At 40.4% G+C, this 22,634-nt stretch overlaps 1 protein-coding gene across 2 annotated transcripts in view; it reads left to right on the forward strand.

The window, feature by feature from the left end:
• LOC139593065 (SAM domain-containing protein SAMSN-1-like) overlaps positions 1-22,634 on the forward strand; it is a 58,743-nt gene that overhangs the window by 28,163 nt on the left and 7,946 nt on the right. For both annotated transcript variants that reach the window (XM_071433698.1, XM_071433699.1), the window contains 6 exons: positions 12,867-12,938; positions 13,515-13,670; positions 15,679-15,799; positions 17,116-17,267; positions 19,354-19,560; positions 21,098-21,248. In XM_071433698.1, coding sequence (XP_071289799.1) covers positions 12,867-12,938; positions 13,515-13,670; positions 15,679-15,799; positions 17,116-17,267; positions 19,354-19,560; positions 21,098-21,248 — 859 coding nt within the window. The remainder of the gene's footprint in view (positions 1-12,866; positions 12,939-13,514; positions 13,671-15,678; positions 15,800-17,115; positions 17,268-19,353; positions 19,561-21,097; positions 21,249-22,634) is intronic.

Below are 22,634 nucleotides of genomic sequence, written 5' to 3' on the forward strand. Positions count from 1 at the left end.
TTCTCTTTTGTACACCCTTCAGGCAGCACCATTCACATAAAACCCCATTAAAGCACTTCACAGCTATTCTGCATTCCACTTCGCACTGTTTTACACATTTGCCCAGGTGCAAATAATCTGTAAAACATTGTCTTGCCCACTTGCCAGCACATGTAATGTGCTGGGCAGAACCTACTCCTTTCTCTCTCTCTTCCCCTTTCCTCTGGACACAGCAAACTTGAGAACTGCCTGAAGATTCTTGGCTTTACTTCAACATGAAGCAAAGACAACTTTGTGCCATTTTTTCTGGCTTGACTGAAGAAAGTCTTGTGTCATTATTCTACATGACAGTTGATCTATGTTTATGCTAAAGGTTTGAGACGTTTTTGTTTCCTTATTCTGCTTCCAAATGCACTTGGTGCTTTAAACTCAGCTTGCTTCTGGTGTGTAAGACAATTCAGGGTCAATGCCTCTGCATTTCGTTTAGGCAAAAAGATGTCCAATCTTCTAATTAAATCAATATTTGCTTACTTAGGTGATAAACCATTATTTGTTTTCAGGGTTATGAGAGAAGAATGGCAAATCCAATGGGAGGAAACATTTTAATATGCAAATTTGTTCCCTAGTACAATTTCTTACCAGTAATTTTACCTTTTATAAGCTTAAAATTAAACCCTGACATTGCAGAAATCAATGCACATTTTTGCCATATTCTTGAGCCCAAAATTTCACCTTTTTACATTTTCTTTACAGAAGGCCTGATTCTGATTTAAATGAATAAATTAGCTGTGATCCCATTGATTTCAGCAGGATTATCTGAGTAAAGTTTATTGCTTGCCTAGGAGTTTGGAGCCTGTAATGCAGACAGATGCTATAAGCAAGTTTTTTGGTGCTGCTTTTGTCTCAGATGGTGGCTTGTGCCTTTCCAATGGGGAATATTTATTAAAGAAAAGAAAATTGAAAATAGAAAATAGAAAATAGGTACAGCAAACCTAAACACCAAAAATAATTTGAGACATAATTAGAACTTCTGTAGGACAAGATCTGCAGTGAAGAGATTGCTTGGTGTTAATGAATATTAACTAGGATTTATCCTTGAGTGGGGAAAGCTGAAGGTTTTAATTTTATTTCAAAGGTAAAGACTGGTAGAGTTATGAAGTTTTACATTCTTTTCTTTCCCCCTGAAATTTCGAGTGCATAATAAATGAGCCAGTGCTAATGTCACAGATGCTAATTTTCACAACCATGTCTGAAGTGATGTTGGTTTCCATTTGCATTTCATTCTAACAATGATGAGAGGTGATGAGTTGATGATAAGCTGTTTTCACCGTACTGCCCGCTGTGCAAATTTATGCTTATAGGCAAAGATGACACATAGTTCTGTCATTAAAGGGCTTTAGTGCATTGCCTCTTGAGCAAAGACTGTTTGTCAAAATCCATTTGAACTCTGGTAAATAAGCAGGAACAGATGACAACATCTGGGAAGTATTTTTAAGAACCTGGTTTATGCTGTAAATACCTGTGGGCCTTTAGAGGGGGGGTTCAGAGAAAAATAATGATACTTGTAAAAACCATGTGTGTGTAGATGGGGAAAAGAGGGATTGCAGGTGACACTTTCAGAAGGTGTTTTCTGTCTCCCCCAGGCTTCATAAAATACTGGAACAAGGTTAGAGTGAACCTTGGGTTATTTTCCTTGTGTGAGTGGGTGGTTCTACAATCATATTACTGTTTCTCTGACTTGTGTTATTTTTTCTTTTTTTTGTATTATCATCATACTTCACAGTCATCAGCTAATAATTCTTTATTTTCATGAGCAGCTTCAGAAAGTTGTGTTTTAACATGTATGCTAACATATTTCTTCTAGAGAGCTATTGAAATTTGAGGAATTTTGTTTTCTCAGCAGGAAGTAAAGGTCCAGAGTGTTTGTGGGGAAAGAACAGTCATCTCTGACCTGGCCCTTGGCAGGAACCTGATTAGGGTGACCAGACTCCCCATTTTATGCTCACATCAAGACATAGTCTCACAACTCTTGGCTAGCTTTTGTTACAATGGAAAAATTATATCTGTGGCCTGTTCCAGTACTGATTTATTTTGTGTGTTCCCTTGATTAAAGCATCTTTTGACATTTTTGTCAACTTTGCACAATACTCATTTAATTTCTCTTTTCTTCCTGTCTTGGTTTTCTTCATTAGCCAGGCTTACGTCTATAAGAGCAGAATATTTTAAAACAAGTGAGAGCAACCTTCTGAAGGGAATATTTACACATTAATATTCATTTTGCTTACAGTAACAAATCCAGGGTTTTGTTTGTTTTCTTAAGCAAGTAGGAACATTTCAAAAAGTCTGCCTGAACCACCTTAGCCAGGCATTTTTAGAAACCAGACTATCAGCCACAGCATTTATAACTGTGCTCTCTGATAAATAACGTAACACAGCTACCAAGGTGACACAAATCAGCATTAGCTGCCTCCTAATTCTTTAAGAATTGTTTAAGAGCAGTTGACTTACTTACTGTGTTTCTAGGAAAGCCTAAATACCCCAAAGTAAACATTGGTTTGGATACCTGTCATTGCTGGGGGAAAAAGCAGTAAAAATGTATGGGCAGGACTGGCAGAGGATGTGGCTTACAGTTTCCTGTACTTCTATTTTCATCTAGTAATCTATGTCACAGCATAAATTCATATATAGCCATCACTTGGCAGCTGTAAAGGCACTTTCTGGGTGGCCACAAACACTTCAGCCAGAGGAATCAATCCCTTGCAATGTGGGTAGAACCTGCTGGGAATACCCACTCCTGAGAAGGGGAAAAAAAAGTCTTCTGGGTCTCTGTAATCACAGTATCTCTTCAGCTTTCTCTTCTTAAAAGGCTGCAACAAAGACAGCAGAGTTGCTCCAGTTGTTAGAAACAGTTGTACTCTGTTCCACAAATTGGCAGTGTCAGTGGTTTTGCCCAACATTTGCTACTTGGCACCAGGCTACTATAAATGCTCTGAATATTTAGCATATCATATATCCTTGAAGCCATCTTAATGGAAAACTTTGTTTCATGGATTTAGAGATGTGTTGTATGCCTGTTGTTATTCCACAGGAACATGAAAGATCACTTATCTTTTTTGTAAGCGAAATCTCTTTTCAGTATTCATGCTTACTCTAACTCTTGTAGCTTTTTTAAAAATTTTATTCCACTTGCAGTGCACCCAAGAGCATGCTCTTACTATTTTTTTTCTTCTTAAACCTGAGAGTGCAATTCCAGCCGGTGGAAAAGTTTGGAGACTTCTTCAGGGAAGCTGCTTCTTTGTCTATGCACAATATACACCTTTCTGCTACTTTTCCTCTCCATACTTTCTTTAGTTTATTCCATGGATACACAGAAATCTGGATAATGACTTCACCTGTACAGAGTCTTCAGGCTGCTTTATTGCCAGTCATAAAATCTTCTGGCTCCTTTCTGGAAAGCTGAAATTCAAGAGCAAAGGGTTTTCTATCTCATCACCCAGCACTGGAGCTGACAATTGTTCTCTGGCAACAAGCTCTAGTGACCTGCTGGTTTGCACCATTATGTCTTGTGGGAGGAGTTCTAGTCCTTTTCCTACCCTTCTATGTCTTCATCTCTTTTACCATCTTCACAAGAACAGCCATGTAACCTAACACTGCTGAACTTGATTTCCATGAGGTGCTGAATGGTCACCTCCTTGAGAACTGTAAGAAGTGAGAGTTCCCCTACTTGTCCATGCTGACCTGATGTGGTAGGTTTGGTAGGTTTGCTGTTCTTCCAGGTATGTTGAAGGATAAGTGAGACATGAATCCCTGAATACTTGAGTACTTGGCTTTAGGGTTTTTCTGCAGTGCTCCTCATGGTTTCTTCAGGGAGAGGATAAACACCAGAGGAGTTCTGCTCTACCAGCAAACATGCTGGAGTTCCATGTCTTCCCTCTACCATTTTGATTGAGACAGAGATGGAGATGTGTCACTGACAGGTTGCAGCCATGAGACAAAGAAATGAGTTTCACTTAGTGACAGTACAGCCCAAAGCAGATGTGTGAGGAGGGGACAACACAGTGGCCGAGCCAGCTGAGCGAGCTCACGTGGCTTCTCTGCTGCCTGCACCTGTGCAAAGGGGATGCTCAGCTCTGCTGCTCCTGAATGCTTTCACTGGCCACAGCTGTGCTGTTTTGCTTACATTTCTGTCTCTCTGCCTCCTTCTTTAAGATCAGATGTAATGTTCAAAAGCCACTTCAAAAAGCTGAAAAGGGGACCGTGGTTCACTGATGGTTAAGCAGCTCAGAACCTGTGGAGAGCTTGCACGAAATGACTGATGGTGGTAGAGCAGCCATCCAGCTCTAGCACAAGCACGTGGCAGGGCTCTTCTGATGTTGATTACTGGCATGTTTACCTTATTTTCTTCCTGTCTCTGTAATGGATTTTGCATTTGCTTGACTAATATATCTTGGTAATTGTGGTACAATGTCTGAAAATGTCTTTGTGTTTGTGATATTAGCCAGTATAGGAAGGAATGGGAAGAGGCAACATCTTCCTCCCCCTTCAAGACAGCTTAAAATAATGTAGTTGATAGAGTTCCCTTTGCAGTGATAGGGCTGATTTCAGTAGGATTTGGGGTATGTCCTTAAATCTGGTGTTCAAAGAACACCTCAAAGCCCTCACTGGTGTCCCTGCCTCAGGAGCAGCACCTCACTGGTGAGCATCTCTCCACTGCATGTGGTTCTCGTGGAAGCTGCTGGAGCCAGGGGAGGGGGAAAATGCTCAGTCTCACTCTTCTCATGTATCAGAATGAAAACACACTTCAGGCACCTGGTACACTTGTTTTTCATGAAATGAAGCTGTAGTTTTCCACTGAGCTGTGATCACAACAACTCATGCCACAGAGATAATCAAATGGAGAGAGGGGAATACATGTGCCCTTACTGAGCTGTTGATTGTATTAATTCCTTTTCTGGAATGACCTGAACAGAATCAGAATGATATCTTCAGATTCCTAGATTTTTTTTCCCCTAAGATTGCAATTATAGAGCTTGCACTACAAAGCAAACATGGAATTTAATACATTATAACTTGTGCACTAAGAAGGATTCTTACACACGCCCAAATCGTATGGAAACACTAAGCTGCCAACCTTCTTTCAGCTTCCATACAAAACCAAAAGCTTGCTGAACTTACAAGTTCAAAGGTCCCAGGAGCATATTTAGGATTCCCAGGCATAAATTGTGCAAGCATGTCCAGTTTTTGAAGCCTGAGAAGCTGCAATGAAGTGTCATGGCTGCTTTCTTCAACTGGACAATAAGGATAACTTTGGCCTGTGGATGACAACAAGCCAACATTGGAACACAGCCATTAGACAAGGGAGGACACAAGAAAGAGCAAAAATGGTGACCCTAGTCTACATTTCAAAGGAGTCAAAAGCTAACCCACTCTAATGAACCTAGTATTTTATTTCTTTGTTGGGTTTTTTTGCTTTGTTTTCCGATATAAAAATTATTTAAATAAATGGACAGATAGATCTGATGAAGCACTCAAATTCACAGTGACTGATGATAGATACTGCACTGAATTTTGCTTCTCTACTGTAGTGCATCTCCATTAAGGCAATTTCAGCTAATCTCACTATGGATTCATTAATCAAATGTAGTCAGGATGTCTGAAGGGAGATAATGAAGGGGAAAAATGGCCTATTGTTTGGATCTTATTCTTCAGCTAGTTATTTTGTTTATCATGTCCCATAATATTTGTACCCCAATAAATAAGTTCCAGTTGCAATTAGTTATCATAGCAGATGACTGGGACACCTTTACTTACAAATTCAAAATCATTCCATAATAGATCAATTAAATTTGGGCTCTCTTTACATCACATGCCTATACAGTATCAGTTAGCAGTGAAATGGGAACAAGGTGGACTAGTGTATTTTAAAATTTCCTCCCTTTATCCAAAGATGCAAGCATCCACAGAGATAAAGTCCCTAATCCCACATCTTTTTCTCTAAGCACTAATGTCCTCCAGTATCAGCAGTTCTTAGTGTCTTCCAAAATTTCTCCTCTAAAATGCCCAAGAAAAGATTTGTTCATTTTTTACTTACTTTTTACTCATTTAGGATTACATACTGTATATCTGCCCCACATAAAGCTGTCACTATATTACTTTAAAAAAAAAAGAAAAAGTTGAGGTTCTAAGAGCCCAGTGGGTTTGGAGACTGCTGAAGATGGGAATGTTTATAAGCTCTGTGATATTAACTGCAGCACTCAACCTCAGGTGACATAAAGCATGCAAAAAAGAACTTTCTGTCAGTTTTATTATTTCTAAAAAGGTTCCCCTTGAAAGAGAAGAGTGACCTTGCTCTGCTGAGCTGACATATGCCACTGAATTAATGGCTGGGCTTTGCTGTAGGGAAGCTTGCAGAAACATTACAACTCCAATGGCTGAGTTTGCTGCGAACATTAATCAGGGGAACCAAGATGATGTATCAAACACTCATTTAAAAGTAATAAAAACTAACTCTCTTTCTGGCCCCCTCCCCCAAGTTTCTTAGAATTAGCTTATTGTTGGTCATTACCTGTTGTCAAGGGCAAGGCTGCAGTAGGGCAGTGAAACTCGTGTAAGGGCTTTCTGAAGTTTGCTTACTCCTCAGAAAAAGAACAAACGAGCTTTTGGGACGGTCAGACTTGACTGTGGCTTAGAGGTTATTTTTTTAATCTTGTTTTCATCTGGAAGGTCGTTTGAAGGAACACCTTCCACTGAACAGCCACATTCCCACCTCCTCTGCCAGTGCATGCTGGTTGCCCCACTTGCGGTGTGCCGGCCAAGCCTGGGGGTCCCTGTAAAATTGAACCTTTGGGGCTGGATTCTTCTCAGCCCCTCTTCAGGCAAATGTGTTTTTGTCTTCACTTGAGGCAAACATGCTTGTGAGTAATTTCTCTCACACAGGAAATCCAGCAAAACCCTGCAAGGTCAGGACCTAGATAACACACAGCATTATTAAAATCATGCTGTTTAAGTAAGCAGTGAAAGGACTTTAATTGAAGCTGCTAGGTGATTTGGTTTTAAAATGTGAGAATTCGTCTGTGAATTCAGCGGGTTTGAAGAGGAGGAAGTTTCAGGAGAGGAAAGATGTTGGTATTTAAGGGATTAAAGATCAAAGCCTGCAATGCTTATGTAGTGTTTAACCAGCCTTTACTCAGGCAGTGCTCCCCTCTACTGCAGTGATGGTTTTGTGGAGGGTGGATTTCAAGGCTCATCCCTCGGTGTTTCTGCCCATGTGTAAATGAAGGGTAGAAAAAGGATAGCAGGGAGGTGGAAGTGCACATCATTCCAAATCCTTAACTGTCATTTTCATAGCTCCTCTGAGTTTGTCACACATCCTTAACCTTCTTTTAAAGTCATTTTCTTTTCATGGTTTTGTGTGCCACTGAAAGTCACTTTTAATTAAACGTCATATAAATAATAAAGTCTTAATTACATAATTATTGCAAATACCTGTGTGCACACTCCCAGAATTGGACAGACTGCCAGAAGAGCACTTGGAGTGACTTTCCTCCTTTCCTCATTGGGAACTGAGAGTGCTCTGCAGCAGCTGGGCAGGAACAATGGTGCTCAAAACTCAGGGTCAACATGCATTTAAAGAAAGTGGAGTTAGGGCCCTTCCCCCCCTTGCACATTTTGCAATACTCACTTGCACAAAACTTTCCAAGTGTTAAGACTGGCTTTTCCTAAGTTGCTTCCTTATTTAGCCCCTCACAAAGATGTTTAATCAACACAGCACTTTTTTTTTTTTTTTTTTCTTTTTGCCAGACCAAACTGCCTCTTTGCTCAGATGTCCTACATGGCTGCTCCTTCTAGGGGAAGACTTACAGACCTTGCAAAAAATTCCACAGCAGCTCTGCCCTTCTCTCAGCTGCCCCAGTGCCTGCCCAGGGCAAGGTGCCCCTGGAAAGCACTGGAGACTGGTTTCTAGTGGTGACTCTGACTGGGTTATTGGGAACTCTGTGCCTGGTGTCAGCAGGGAGTTAGGGCTGAGAGACTGAGGCTGGTACCACTTGGAGGCACTGATAAAACAGCTGCTCAGTGTTTACTTTGGAGAGCGCAGTTTGTTCACCTGGAGGGCTGTTAGTTATGATTAACTCATTTTTTAAATTCAGCTTTCCTTTTCCAGTGCTTTTCCACTGTTAAAATTAGGGTGTTTGATCTGAGGCTTGGTGGTGGCAGTTCTGTTCAAGGTCCACTTTGCTCCCCTCTCTCCCCCACCTCCATGCAGCTACTGAACACCAGGCCATGATAACAACCAGTCTTTTATAGAGTCATTTTTAAGCCAGTTAAAAATGCCATTTCAGTAGATTGCTCTATTTGAGTTAGCAGGAACAAGCTGTATCTTTTTTATTGCTTTTGACTGGTGAAGTGCAAGGTTTAGACCGTGTTTCATGTAGGCTATAAAGTTATATTAATGTGTTGGTTAGTGGTCAGAAGTTCTGTATGTGTAACTAATGTGTAAATAGGAAAAATTCCCTGTGGTACAAAGGTCATGATGTTTTCTCTTTTGTTGCTTCCCTTACCCTTTGGAGAGTCACTTAATCTTTCATGCAAATTCTCATTCTTTATACAGAAGTGAGGATTTTTTTGGTGGTGTTTGGTTTGTGGCTTTTTTTCCCACAGAACATCCAAAAAGCTATAAATTGCTGTCTTGCCATCTGGGAAAGTAGGAGACAATTCTTTTGATTATCTATGCAAGAAGATAAGCTAGCAGAGTGGAAATATTCATCCCTACTTGGTAACTCTTTTATTCTCAGAGTGGTCTCCTCCTTCTGAAGGGACTAGAACTATCAGGGAATAGAACAAATGAATCAAATCCTGATCTCCACTTATCTCCATCAATCAGAGCAGCAAGAACAGGCTGTTCTCTTGAGGGCTGCTGTATCTGCTCTCAAAAAAGAGGGAAGAAGACAAGTGTCTGTGGCAGGCAAGGAAATTGAGCAACATGCTGAGCTCCCTTTTTATTACTTCCAGTGTCCACGTTTGCCCCTGTACAGCTTACATGGTTTGGGTAGTCTAAGGATGAATGGAAGCTAAAAATTAAAATGCATGGAGGAATTTGAAGAGATTTACTTGTGTGAGAGGGTCAGTACAAAGCCTTTGACACATGCAGGATTTAAAAGATATTTTGAATAGGACCTGAAGCAAAATATAATGGGCCAGAATTTATGACAGCAGGCAACCACATTGCTGAGCAGTGTGAATTGTCCAAAGAAAAATATGGGATGAATATCTCCCATAATGATTATTTATCAGGACAACTGCAGTCAGTTTTGGCTCAAAGGTTGTTTTTAGACACAGGCAATCTCTAACTAGTTTGTCACAGACAACTTACTTCTCCTGTGATATGTCCTACAAGGGAAGGATGTTTCGTAACAGAAAGACATGGATTGCAGAACCTGTTGTTGTCCTACTATTTGCATACCATACCATATTATTTTCTAGGGAAAATGATAGGCTATTTACAGTCAAGCCAGACAATCAACTGCAGACTGTCCAAATTAAAATAAACAACAATTACATAGCACTTATCCCTTTAAAAGGATCATTTAAAATTCCTGGATTTCAGGGAATAAATGATATAGGAGAAGGAAGAAGGTTTTCAAATACTGAAAAGTGTCTTTGATATTTTCTATTATGTTAGTTTTGAATACTGAGCGGGAAGAGATGAACGTTAATGTGTTGATTTATAGAAATGATTTGCTCAGTCCTTGTACAGGAAAACACAGTTGTTTCTCCCTCTGCCCATGCCTCTATTAGATTTTACTGAGCAAATTCATATTTGCTTAACATATCCCTGGGTAGCTCTTGCATGAATTGAGCCAGAAAAACCACTTAACTTTATAGGATGCTGAATCCTGGTATCAAAAGTCAATAGCATATTTTCTCTTAGTAGCTTTGCATTTACTTTAAAAGCTTCCCTTCACCTGGAAATAAGGCATGTCCATATCTTCACAAAGTAGGTGTTCCCTGACACTAATGCAGTGACTGACACTACTGAAAGTAATAGTCCCATTCCCTTTGCAGCCAGGAGCCCCTAAATCTGCTTTTCCTTATCAGTATAATGGGGTTGGATACATTTTTAAAAGGTGGTGCCTATTGATTACTTAATGGAAAAAGTTAGTGTAGAGAACTGCTGAAGCAGCCCTATTCAGTGCTCTCCAGTGCAGCAACACCATTATCTAGAACAGTGGAAATCATCCTGTAACCCTTATTAATATTTAATAAGGATGAAGCAACACTGAAGTACACTACCAAGCAGCCCCAGGCTCCTGCACGTGTAGGATATAAGGTTGTTTTGAGGGTCAAAAAAGAATAACTGTGCTCAGGTGTTTATAGGTAAGACCAACACTAAACAATGTTTTCCCTCTTGTTCCCTTTAAACTATTTCCAGCACATCTGCACTTTAATAGACACTTATTCCTACTAGACATATTGAAGTGTTGGAATGCAACAGAAAGGTCAGTGTATGTTTAGAGATTGCTGAGACAATTTTATACTTTCTTTTCCCAATGTTGCTGTGAATCCCAGGCTCCCTTCTCCCTCCTGCTCTGTGCTGCAGGGCACATTTGGCTGGGCTGACAAGCTAGTCAAAGGTGTTAATCCTGTCTAATAGAACCATAATCCTCAGGGCTGTGTTTTTATATCGTACTATTGAGCTAACCCCTTGTCACAGGATGTTCTTCATCTACTTAATAGCAAAGCTCTTTATGGGAATTTTAGAAAAAATTAAATGTACAATGCAAATTGTAATTTTCAGTTCCACAATGTAAAAAAACAAAACAAACCACAGTGTTTAGACAACAGAGACTTTACAATTAATAAAGAGCAATTTTTGTCTTTTATTTTTTATTTTCCCCTCAGTGAATAGTAAATGTCATTATAATTGTCCAAAAATATTCACAAATCTGGGTCAGTTTCTTCAAATAACCTTTGGCTGGAAATATTTTTCAGGTTAGATGTGCCCAGAAATATAGGGCAGGGGGGGAAAAAGAGGATCTTATTATTCTTTAAAGCTGCACTGCTTAGAATGTGGAGCCAAAATATGGGTGGGCTTTTCTCTTCCATCTGACTCTGCTCAGGCTCCCACTGCTATGTCCACATTCATTTTTTGGGGGAGGTGGCAGAACCGGTTAATAAATAAGTTTGGGAAAACAGGAAAATACATCAAGTAGGGATTCCCCCTTAACTTCTGTGGAAGCAGGTCCATGCCAGCACTAAGTGTGCTCCCAAACCAGTCCTTTGCTCCTCCTCTTTGGTTGCCCAAAGGATGTTCTACCTCTGTTGCTCCTGAGGCTGCCTCATGACCATTCTTGCCTGGTGGAGAAGATTGGAACTAGATTGTAATAGGAACTAAGATTGGAATAGGAAAGCTGGGAGCTCACGAGGCTTTTGTGAATTTCCTGGATTGACAGCAAAAGGAGGGAGCTGGAGATGCCAGGTGAAGAGTGCACAGTGGGTGCTTTAGAAATCTGGGGGAGATGAAAATATGACTCATGTGGCTGGGGGTGGGGGAAGGAAGCAATGGAACAAGGAACTAGTTTGGCTGAAATCACATGGGCAAGGCAAAAGGATGAATAAGTACAGGAAAAGCTGTAGCCCAGATACTCTGAAATCACTTATTAAATCAGACAGAATGTATTTATTTTGTGGTTTACTATTTTGTTCAGTGTCTTTTTCCTCCAGAGGGGATTTTGAATACTCAAAAATAGACTGAGTTTATATTGCCTCATGTATAATAGAGAGCCCTGCTCAAGAACTCTCATACTGCATTAAAGATTTTCATTTAGTATGGAAGAGGGAAGTACTTAAAAAAAAACAACCCAAGCCATTCTAGATCTAGCTGTGAGTATTGGTGAAGACATAAAAACAAGCTCTTAAAGATACTGTAGAGTGGATAGATATCCAAATTCTGGCTGTTTCTAGGGCCACACTTAAAGGGACTCCTGAGTTGGCATCAATGCTGATTTTATACATTTTGCCCCCATGGACAGTGCAGTGTCAGGCAGCTCTGCTTGAGCATGTCTGACAGGTATTTCTGTATGACCCCACTCCTCAAAATCTGCTGTGCCACCTCCCTCCTTTCCATGCCATTTATCCACATGCAGAAAGAGTGAAAACTCGAAGGAATGCAGAGCAATTCATTCACTGTCTCTTAATGCACACCTCAGGTGATGCAGCTTTGTTAAGCCAAGTAAGCCAAGTAAAGCTGGCATGGCAGAAAATTGTATCCATTTATGGTTAAAAATCAGAATTTATAATTGGAAAACTTGGAAGAAAAGCATGAGGCCTGCCAGATTATTCTGTTACTTACTCCCTCTGCAATGTGTGCATTTTGGACAAGATGTATTCATAATCCTCAGCAGTCCTTGCTCATTCCTGATGGTAAAGAATCATAAATTGTCTTCCCAGCTGGAAAAATACATTGTATAAATTGGCACAATTTACACCACCACAACCAAGTCTATTGCTTGTATCATATTTATGATGACACCTTTTTTTTTGAAACTCATAAACAAGTCTTTCTTACCTGCAAATAATGCATGGTTATTTACATACATAAGTAATGTGAAACAGATGTAGAAGAACTCATAATCATATCCATTACCTAATTAGTATTTGAAGCAGTATTGTTTCTCTTACTTATTTTTCTACCTCTGCCTGTACAGTCATAATTTTTTTTCCCCTACAGTCACCTCATATTTTGTTTCTAGCTGGATGCAGCAGTTCATGGCCCGCTGATATGGGAGGGATTTTTAACACCAACAGGTGGCTTGACAGTTTTATTTAAGTCTTAATAGCAAAGCAAAACAGCAGCAGTGAGTCAAGGTTTGTCTTCTCTTCTTTTGCAGCGCACGAGCAGCTTTGGGAGCTTTGACCGTTTCAGGCATCACTCGATATCAAAGACAGATGATTCAGCTGAGGTCTGTAGAACACAAAGTCTGAATTTCTGCAGTTCACTTTCCCATGACAGTTATGCAAAAACATTGGGAAGCTCTTGTGTAAATTCTGCAGTGCTGAGAACTTTACTTGCATACCTGTATCTTTTCAGTGATTGAGGCCTTGACAAAAAAAAATAACCAAGAGAATCGCACCTAAATTTTGGCTCTTTGATGTGAAAATAGAAATAATTTTTTAAAAAAGTGCACTTCACATCGATGCATGCCCAAAGTAACCAGCACTTTACAAGTAACTCACAGATGTCTCACTTTGGTTTTCAGGATCTCTGCAAAAATTTCCTCAATTCTTATTGATATTAGGGACAATAAATAATGGGAAACAATATTACCTACCATAAAATAGATTTTCTTTCTGTCATTCATACATAGAGTATTGTGCTGGAAACCTGTTAGGTACACAGTTTCCAAGGAAAATGGCCATGACTGAATATTGTCATGCTAACTGTATTAGTGTCCTCAATCTTTCCTGTAATTTCTGCTTCAGCTTGCTGTGTTTTATTTTTGTGGTGAGTTATTGCTTACTTTTTGATTTCAAAACAGATATCTGAGCTGGAGACCATAAGTGACATTGGGGAAGCAGTACAAATCAAAGCAGCAAACAATGGAGGAAGCCTGAGTAAGAAGATGAGAGCCATTTCACTTACCATGAAGAAAAAGATGGGTAAAAAATACATCAAGGCACTCTCTGAGGAGATGGTAAATACAGCCTAAGAGCCTTGTGTTTGTTGGAAATACATGTGAAGTAGTAAAAGTATTATGTGCATTTTTTTTCTGTTCATGTTTCAACTGTCCTCAGCTGCAACAAACCATAAAACCAAGGTAACAACACATATTGAATTAAGCCAGCTTTTGGTATGTACCTGCTCTTCCACGTGCATTTTAGTGTCCACACAAATCACACAGCAAGGGCCCAAGAGAGTCATAAGAATTTTACTTCATTTAATTTTGCTTTTTCATCAAGCAGCACTTGTATGAGCATGTGTGTATGAGCACAAAAAAAACCTCCTCATGTGGACACAAGGGAGTTTTGGTTGAACCTCATCATCAGTCTGATGCTCAGTGTGTACAAAAAGCTTCATTAGAAGAATTTATCTCCCAATACTAGAATTATTTCTGAAGTCCACTTTGTAAAGGTCAGCCAGCATCCTAGAGAATTCCAACTCATATGCCTTATCTCCTTTTACCTTATCTAATCTTTGTGAAACTATCTTGATTAAACATAAAAAACATAATCTTGCACATACTGAAAACCCTGTTTTCTCAGTATGTTACATCAGTAAGTTCCAAAATTTAAAACCCTGTTTTCTCAGTATTTTACATCAGTAAGTTCCAAAATTTTAAGGAAAAAAAGCTTGTCATACTTAACAATCCTAAAGAAATCTATCTAGTCTGCATCCTATCTCAAGTGTCAATAATAAGTAAGTAAGGAAAATCAGTGAGGAATGTCACAAGTAGAAAATATTTTTTCACAGGATACCTTGAAATGCCTTTTGGAGGACCAAGACAAGGATTTGTATTTCATTCATTTAGTTTTCTTTTATTTTTTTTTTTCTAAAGTGCAATCAATGATCTTTATATTATATTTTTATATTTCCTTTCTGGACATTTAAAGCAACAATTCCCATGACAGAAATTCAATGTATTATCTGGTTGGACACACATGTAGCATGATCTTCCTTCCTGCAGGAGATGATGACAATCAATACCAGCCTCCTGATTAATCTGTTATGCTGCTGGCTGGTGTAACAAGCACAATTCTTGTTGAAAACCAGTACAGTTCTTAATTTCAGTTCTCTGCATGATATCTATCTCTATGTGTCTCTACTTCACACATGCACTGTCGTCTTTGCTTCATCATCTAACTGGTGAATAACTAATTTTTCCCCAAATACAATGTGCAGAAGGCAGTTTCAGTTGCATCAGGATATCACATGCAACATGATAAAGTCTACTGAAAAATCCTTCCTTTTAAAAGATCATGTCTATTTAATTTATCTGTTACATCGTCTCTAACTTAACTGTGACTGAAATATGGATCTTATTGTTTTGAACAGGCTGTGATTCCTGAGGTGTGATTTATTGGGATAAACTCAAGGGGGCAATTTCATACACCATTAGACTTTGTGAGAGAAACATGTACCTGTTAATTCTGAAATGCCCTGGATTTCGAGGACAGGGTGAATGTTGGGCAGTGTGGTGAGCACGGTGCTAGAACACACCAGTGCCCCAGGTGTGTGCAAGCTGTCCCCAGCTTGCCACCAAGCAACCACCATCTTCACAAGTTCAGTGTAAAACACAGCTGTGCCAGCCAGCTCTTCACCACCTGCCTTGAGAGCTGAGTTTTATATTTCCTTCTCCGAGACAAGCAGACAAAATCTTATCAGGCTGCCCACAAATTTTCCGTTCCAAGCTTTCAGCTCTGCCATGGTGTGTTGCAGTCTTCCTCACTTAGCTGTTTGAGCAGGGAGGGGATGAAGTGAGTGGGCCAGAAACAAGGGGGAATTTCTCCAGGATCATAAAATACTAGGGGTGATTGTTGGGCGTGGTTAGTACCAGGCATCAAGTTCAAAAATGCCTTCTCTCATAAAGGAGTTATTAATAAAGTGCAATGATGAGCTAATCTCCAATGATGCTTTAAAACAAACAAAAAATTCTCTAAAATACATTTCTTGGGGGTTAACATTTGATTATTTTTGTGTTAAAGAATGAAGAGGGGAAAGAAGACAGTGATCCTGGTGGTGGAGCACACACTGAGAAGGTCTCCCTAAAAACCAGTGACTCTTTGGAAAGTCTCTACAGTCTGAACAGTGGCCAGAGCTCATCTAGTAAGTACAAGACACCTATACTTCTTATTCAGTCACTGGATCAATATAGTTATTGCTTATGTCTGTGGAATCAGAGCTGGTGATCAAAAATGTGATGGTAGAGAGCTCTTCATTCTGGCAGACAAAAGTGTAATTTGGTTAAATGGGTAGCAGCTAGGGTAGGTATGCATCTATCCAGAAATAAGTTGAGTGTTTTTTAAGAGTGGAAATACTAACTGAAGAAAACAACCCCATGAATTATAGGGCACAGGGCTGGTATATATGCCATAAATTTTTGTGGGGTTATCCCTGCCTTAGTGCTGGGTTTGCAGTCACTGGGAGCAGCCACACAAGATGGTGGGGGATGTGGGTCTCACCTGCAGCTTTGGGACATGATGCAGAGAGACACAGCCCACCTGAAACCCACTGAAAGCCCTCCCCCACCAGGGTAGCCTTGCTCAGATGAGTCTCTGATGAGAAATGTGCTTCCACCTCTCTCTGTATTGCCCTGCTGTGGATATTTGCTGGGTGGCAGGCCACAGCTGTCCCTGGTTACACTGCTGTGGCACCCCGCAGGCACTGCCTGAGCCCTGAGTGCAGACTGGAGCTGCAGTCCAGACCATTTGCACTTAGAGTTTATCTGGCCCTGAGATGGAGCTGTGCACTTAAGCAATCACCTCAAACAAAACCATTTTTATGATCATTTTCTGTGACGTGATTTGTGAAAATCGTATATGGGAGTTTACTTCCAATACACTGCTGCTCTTATCTAAAAACATATTTGGATGGGATATTGCAGAGCTTGCTCAAATTTGCTTGAATTACTCTGCTGATATTTTATTGCTCAACTTGGATAAAATGACAGGCAGAAATGTTGATAAGATTAAAATTTCCCTCTGCAATGCAGCTTCCTTTGATGTTTCAGCTAGCTCTGGAATGAAATAAAATAACTTCTACAGTACTTGTTTTCATTTCTCTGAATAAACAGGAGAAGTTCAGCAGAATTAATTCCTTAAATTGCACTTTTAAGGTACATTTTATTAATCTGCAGAGGTAATATTTCAAAAAGTCTGTAAATAAAATGCGTAGTCTAATAGTATCATCACCAGAAAAAGATTACTTTAGGGAAGATATTAATGAAAGATCTCCTACCCATTTTGTTCTGTCTCTTGTAGAATGATTTTTATTGAATGTAGTTATCCTGGAAGGTGTCAAACCCACACAGGATACGCTCTGTCTCTGATTCTGTGGTATTGACCCCCTTCCTTTGAGCTGCTGTGCAGAGTTGCATGTGTGGGCATTTGGTGCAGGGGTGTCTCAAGCTGCCTCTCTCCCAGGTGGGGTGACCAGCTGCTCGGATGGCACCAGCAACAGGGACAGCCTCCGCTTGGACGATGAGGTGCCCTACAACGGCCCCTTCTGTGGCCGAGCCAAAGTGCACACCGACTTCACACCCAGTCCTTATGACACTGACTCGCTGAAAATCAAGGTAAGACAGCCACCAGGACTCCTTCTCTCCCACTAGCAATGCCAGGGGGACCATATTTTACATGTAAATAACACATTTAATAATGAATTTTTACCTGCCCAAGCACGTGGAACACTCTAAAAGCAAGGCTGGTCTGGTTTCGCAATGCTTCTACAAGGACTTAGTTCAGACCAGGCTGCAAAGCCAAGTCCTGCTAAAGGCTTTTTAAGGCACAGATTCCAGGCAGGAACTCCTTCATGGTATCTCCCTACCTACCCCAGCCTTCCTCAGAGTAAAATATGTGTTGCTTCCCACATATAACACGGGAGAATTGGGATGTTGTATGTAGGAAGTATACAACAAAACAGATGCAGGGTCTGGAGTAAGAAAAAGTAAAGTCTCATGGGATGTGAAGTTGTCTCCCCAAGCTTTCCCAGTCACAACTAGGATATATCCAAAGCTCAGTGGCACCCATTGCCTTTAATAAAAACAGTTTGCCTTTCCATTAAACTTTTCTTTAAGCCTATGTTTGAGCTGTGAACATTCTTCAGTCCAGACATGGTAAGGGGTGCCTGGGCTGTGTGAGTGAGGAAGAAGAGCAACAAACAGGGGCCCAGTTGAACATTACTTAAAAAGCCCAACCCATTAGACTCTTTTCTTCTTCACAGCTTCTTCATTTTGTCAAATCCTGTATCTCACGCAGACTCCCTCTCCTACTCTCAGGCCTACATGAGAGCTGTTGCTCTGCTGGTACTTGCAGTCTTCAGCACTTGCCCTCCACTTCCATCCCCATCTAGGGCATTTCTTTTAATACAGTTTAACAATTTTAACTATTTAACTGGTCATGAAATGGCAAATATCTGCTGGCTCATATAGGTTTCTTTTTTTATTCATTAGGGTGGTGTGTTTTGGAATTATAAGCTGATACTTAGGGTTGAAATCCCCTGTATTTATCACACAAAATTTCAGTACCCTGAATCTGAACTCAAAATGCATCTGCAGCTTGGCTTGGAGCCACTGCCTAATCCTGACCTGCAACCACATCTGAAGCTCCTGAGCCTGCACGAGTTTGTAGAATAACGTGTGCTTGTAGGCCTTTAAATAAATGTTTGTTTAGTTTCCATTTCAAATGTGCTCACAGCTCTGAGCCCCATGTTCTAACTAAACCAGGTCACCAGCTCACAGTCAGTTTTGTACTTGGGTTTGTACAAAAACTAGGGTGACCACTTGACTTGCTGTTCCTTGACCAGACCAGAAAAGATGTAAATCTTGGAGCTATGGATGCATCTTAACAAATTGAGTTTGATGTCTGACTTTGTAACAGAATCCCAAACGAAGCAGGCATTTGTTGGATAATTCTTCAAAGGCTTTCAGCCTTTTTCTGTGATACATGCCAAGAAGAGAGGGCCTGTTTTTGAGGTCCTTGGAAGCAAATTGTGTAGGGTGCATGACTTTGTAAGAGCCTTTTCACTATGAGAATTACTCAGAATGACTGTTTTCCTGAGCTGAGACCTTGGTTCCCACAGTGTGGCTGTGAACACCTTCACCAAAAAACCTTCTTGAAATAGCTGTGTTGTCACCTTTTTAAGTACTCATATTTGTTAGGGGAGTTAAATGTTCTTTATTGTCTTTGAGAAATGCAGACAGTGATTTTTCCTGTAAAATGGGTAGGAGTCCACCTTTCACATAGATCAGCTATCTTTTATTGGAGACCCTTGAGAGGCTAGATAATAAGATTGTTCTGTAAATGCTATGGCACATATTTTGAAAATAACCTTACAGTCATCCCTTGCTTCTTGCCAAAACTATGCCCACTGCCCATGACAAAAGTTAATTGCTGATGTAACCCTATCCCTTTTCAGTGGAGAACAAAAATAGTGAGAGGGGCTGCTTGTGCTCACCTCTCCTTCACAAAGGTTTGGAGATAAGGACTAGCTCCACTTTCTGTAATTATTTTCCTGGGATTTTATAAAAGCAAAGGCACCAAATCTAGATAATTAAAAAAAGTTACTTCACACTGACTAGTGCTGGTTTTGGTCCGTAGAGGAAAAGCTCCATGTAACAAACCAGAGGTGTAAGCTGTGGTGTGCTTTTTTTATTGTTCTAGAAAGGAGACATCATAGATATCATCTGCAAAACTCCCATGGGCATATGGACAGGCATGCTGAACAACAAAGTAGGAAATTTCAAGTTCATTTATGTGGATATTATCTTGGAAGAAGAAGCTACACCCAGAAAGATAAACCCACACAGAGGAAGCAAAAGGACCAAGCCTAAAACATTGCAAGAGCTCCTGGAATGTGTCCACCTGCAGGTCAGCCAAGGCATTTCCCAGCTCTGTTTGAAACGTTCCCTTTCTGTGCGCTCGGGTTTGAATGTCATTTACAGGCAGGAGGAGAAAGGCAGGTTTCAGCAGTTTTGATGTCAGCAAAGCAAAGCAAACTCGTGTCTGTCTTTTATCTGATGTGAGTGATGCCAAGATGATTTTTTGCCTTTTATTTATATACCTCTTATATAACTTCTATGTAACCACAGTATTCTTAGCATACATACTTGTAATTCCTTAAGTCTGATAACAGCATAGCCCCAGTATTTTGTTAGGCCAGGAGACCAAACATCCTAAAGACCTCATAGTAGGAGGCCAGAAAACCCGACACTGTCTTGGGAAACCAAGGTGCTCTCTAGAAAATATCCTATAAACTGGAGATTTGGCCCATCCAGGGGGGAATTCCATGGATGGAGGAATATCACACCATTCATCCAGGCCTCCCATTGGGGCACCCTTGTTAGATATGCTGATTTGTAAGGTCTGTAAATCGTTTACACAACCAATGGTGTGTGTGCATTGCAGCACATTGCACCCTGGTGAAGTGTGCACCAATAAGGATCCTTATTAAATACTGAGGTAAAACCCCCTTATCCCTTAACTGTGTCTGGTTCTCAGTTTTTAAGACCAGGAAAGGCATCATGAGTGGCTTATAGAACTGCATTTTACCTCATCATGTGGCTAGGCTAGGAGAGACAGACTCTTAGCCCTGTCTCACTCAGAGAGGGACACTGGTGACTTGTCAGCTCAGCCTGACTGCAGCTGTGTGTTCAAGTACAGGAAATGTGTGGCTGTGGATGTTTCAGGGGCAGGGCTGCAGTCTGACTCCGGAGCCAAAACTGAGAATTTGTGTTTCTCATTTCTTGTCATCTTTAGGGAGCAATAGTATTTTTGCACCAGGCTCATGTTGTGCCTCTCTCCCTCTCTGCAACCCTAGATCTTGACTGAGTGTCAAAGTGTAATGAGGTCGTGATTTACAAGTAACATTTTTAATAAGGGTAATTGCTTTGCTGCTGATGCAAACACTCCTTTCCCTGGAGCATGCACAGAGGTTTGTACTGACTTGACACACAGCTCAAGGGGGACCTTGTGTGACACAGCAGGGCCCAGGGCTCCCTCTGCTTCTCCCCTTGCTTGGATCAAGGGATTCCTCCTCTGAAAAGGCAGAGCACTCCTCACCTCAGAGCCCCTCCTGGGCTCAGCGTGGGGGACACTCATGGAGTGATCCACAAAAGTCCAGACCCTCAGCAAATTAAATAATTTCTGACAGAGCTCTGCCCTGGTGCTGTTTGCTGCTGGGCTGTGCTAGGGAACTCAGGCACAGATGCTGGCATGGCCAGGAGGGCTCCCAGGCATCTCTGCCTCTGTTCCCTCTTGCTCTTCACCTCTACCAAAGATAAGTCAATTGGACTGGAGAACAGAGTCCATTTCAACCTGGCCAAAAAGAAAAAGTGAAATTGTGCCTATTCCTCTACTAAACACAGTGCTTGTTTCCATGAGAGGATTTGCTTGTTTCCTTTTGTAGGAATATGCCCCAACCCTCCTGCTGAATGGCTATGAAACTCTAGAGGACTTGAAGGATCTACATGAAAGCCACCTTGTTGAATTAAATATTTCTAACCCAGAAGACAGGGCAAGATTGTTATCAGCAATTGAAAATCTCCAGGACTGTGACAGTAAGTGTTTAAGATGTGTCAAGAGTATATGCACTAGTATCTTAAGCAAAAGAGAGCTTAGGTCAAATAGCTCCAATAAAGAATTTTTGTTAATTTTTTTAAACAACATTCTGCAGATAATTACAATTTTTTTCTTCCCTCACTTCATCCCACACTTAAATCCTTATCCAAATTAGCTTTTTTGGTAGGAAAGTGTTGTAAAAAAAACCCAAAAAAAACCAAAAAAACCACAAAAAAACCCCAACCAACCAAGCATATATATATATATATAAAATAGCTGGTTTCCATTCATCTCTCAAAATTAATCTAACTTCTGTTTCTGGTGAGTTTCCAAGAGTTGAACATATGGGGTGTGTATATGCATGTGATCACCATGTTGTTTTCTTCACTTGTTCCTTTTGTGGGGAGTGGAAAAGCTAGGATACGGAACAGGAAAAACTTTTCTTATGATATTTTAATGATATTTCCAGTCTGACTTTGAATTGTAAATAATTTATGTCAGTTTTGTAGAAACTACACCTAAGCATCTACTTAATTAGATACTCAGCCAAAACAGGAGGGAGGGGTTTTCATCTTCATTAATATTTGTGCATACTCCCCCCATGCTGAGCAGTCATGCCATCAAACGTCCACTTCCAATTGAGATGCATAGAAAAAGGAGAGAGAAGGATAAACAATGTCTTCCTGGGATTGTTTAAAAGCAATTTTTTCAGGCATCCACTTATTATCTGTCTCAGTATGTAGACAGCTTTCAATTTTTTTTTCTGAATGTTTGGGCTTTTTTTGGAACCCCATTTGTACATTAAGTTGTTCCTGTTCTTATTCAGCTTCCAGCTAAAGGCTCTTGCAAATATGTTGGAGTGCCATTAGAAAGGTTTTCTTTGCCCTCCAGGTTCAGAAGTTCTTTCTGGTCTATAGCTTAGTGAGATGACAGGTTCGAAAAGAACTCTTGAAGGGCTGTCTATGTAGAAGCAAAGATTGAAAGAGTGAATCCAGAAAAGAAAAGGGTTACATTTTGCACAGGTTTTATTGCAGGGATCTGCCAGGAAGGCACTGAAAATGTACATGCTGAGTATAGTGGGTTTGTTGTGGGAACCAGCCTTGCTGTGCTTTCTGCACCTATTACTGTGAATGTTTTTCCACATTTAACACCAGAAAAATAGTAAAGAAAAATTCTAGGTTGTAATTTTGCAGTTTTGCATAGGTGTGAAAGCCAAACTGAAAAATAATGGTTTCTAGCAGACCACACGAGTGCTGAACTGCTCTGTAGTGGTGAGAGTATGGTTTGCTATTTGTATTTGCTGGGTAACAAAAAGCAGCGCAAGCAGCTTTCGATGCTGAATGTGTCTTAACCCCTAATGTTCCACATGCACCTGTGCAAGAACC

This window comes from Agelaius tricolor, unplaced genomic scaffold (genome assembly GCF_023055355.1).
Source record: "Agelaius tricolor isolate 1412-34295 unplaced genomic scaffold, bAgeTri1.0.p SCAF_9, whole genome shotgun sequence".
Lineage (NCBI taxonomy): Eukaryota > Metazoa > Chordata > Aves > Passeriformes > Icteridae > Agelaius > Agelaius tricolor.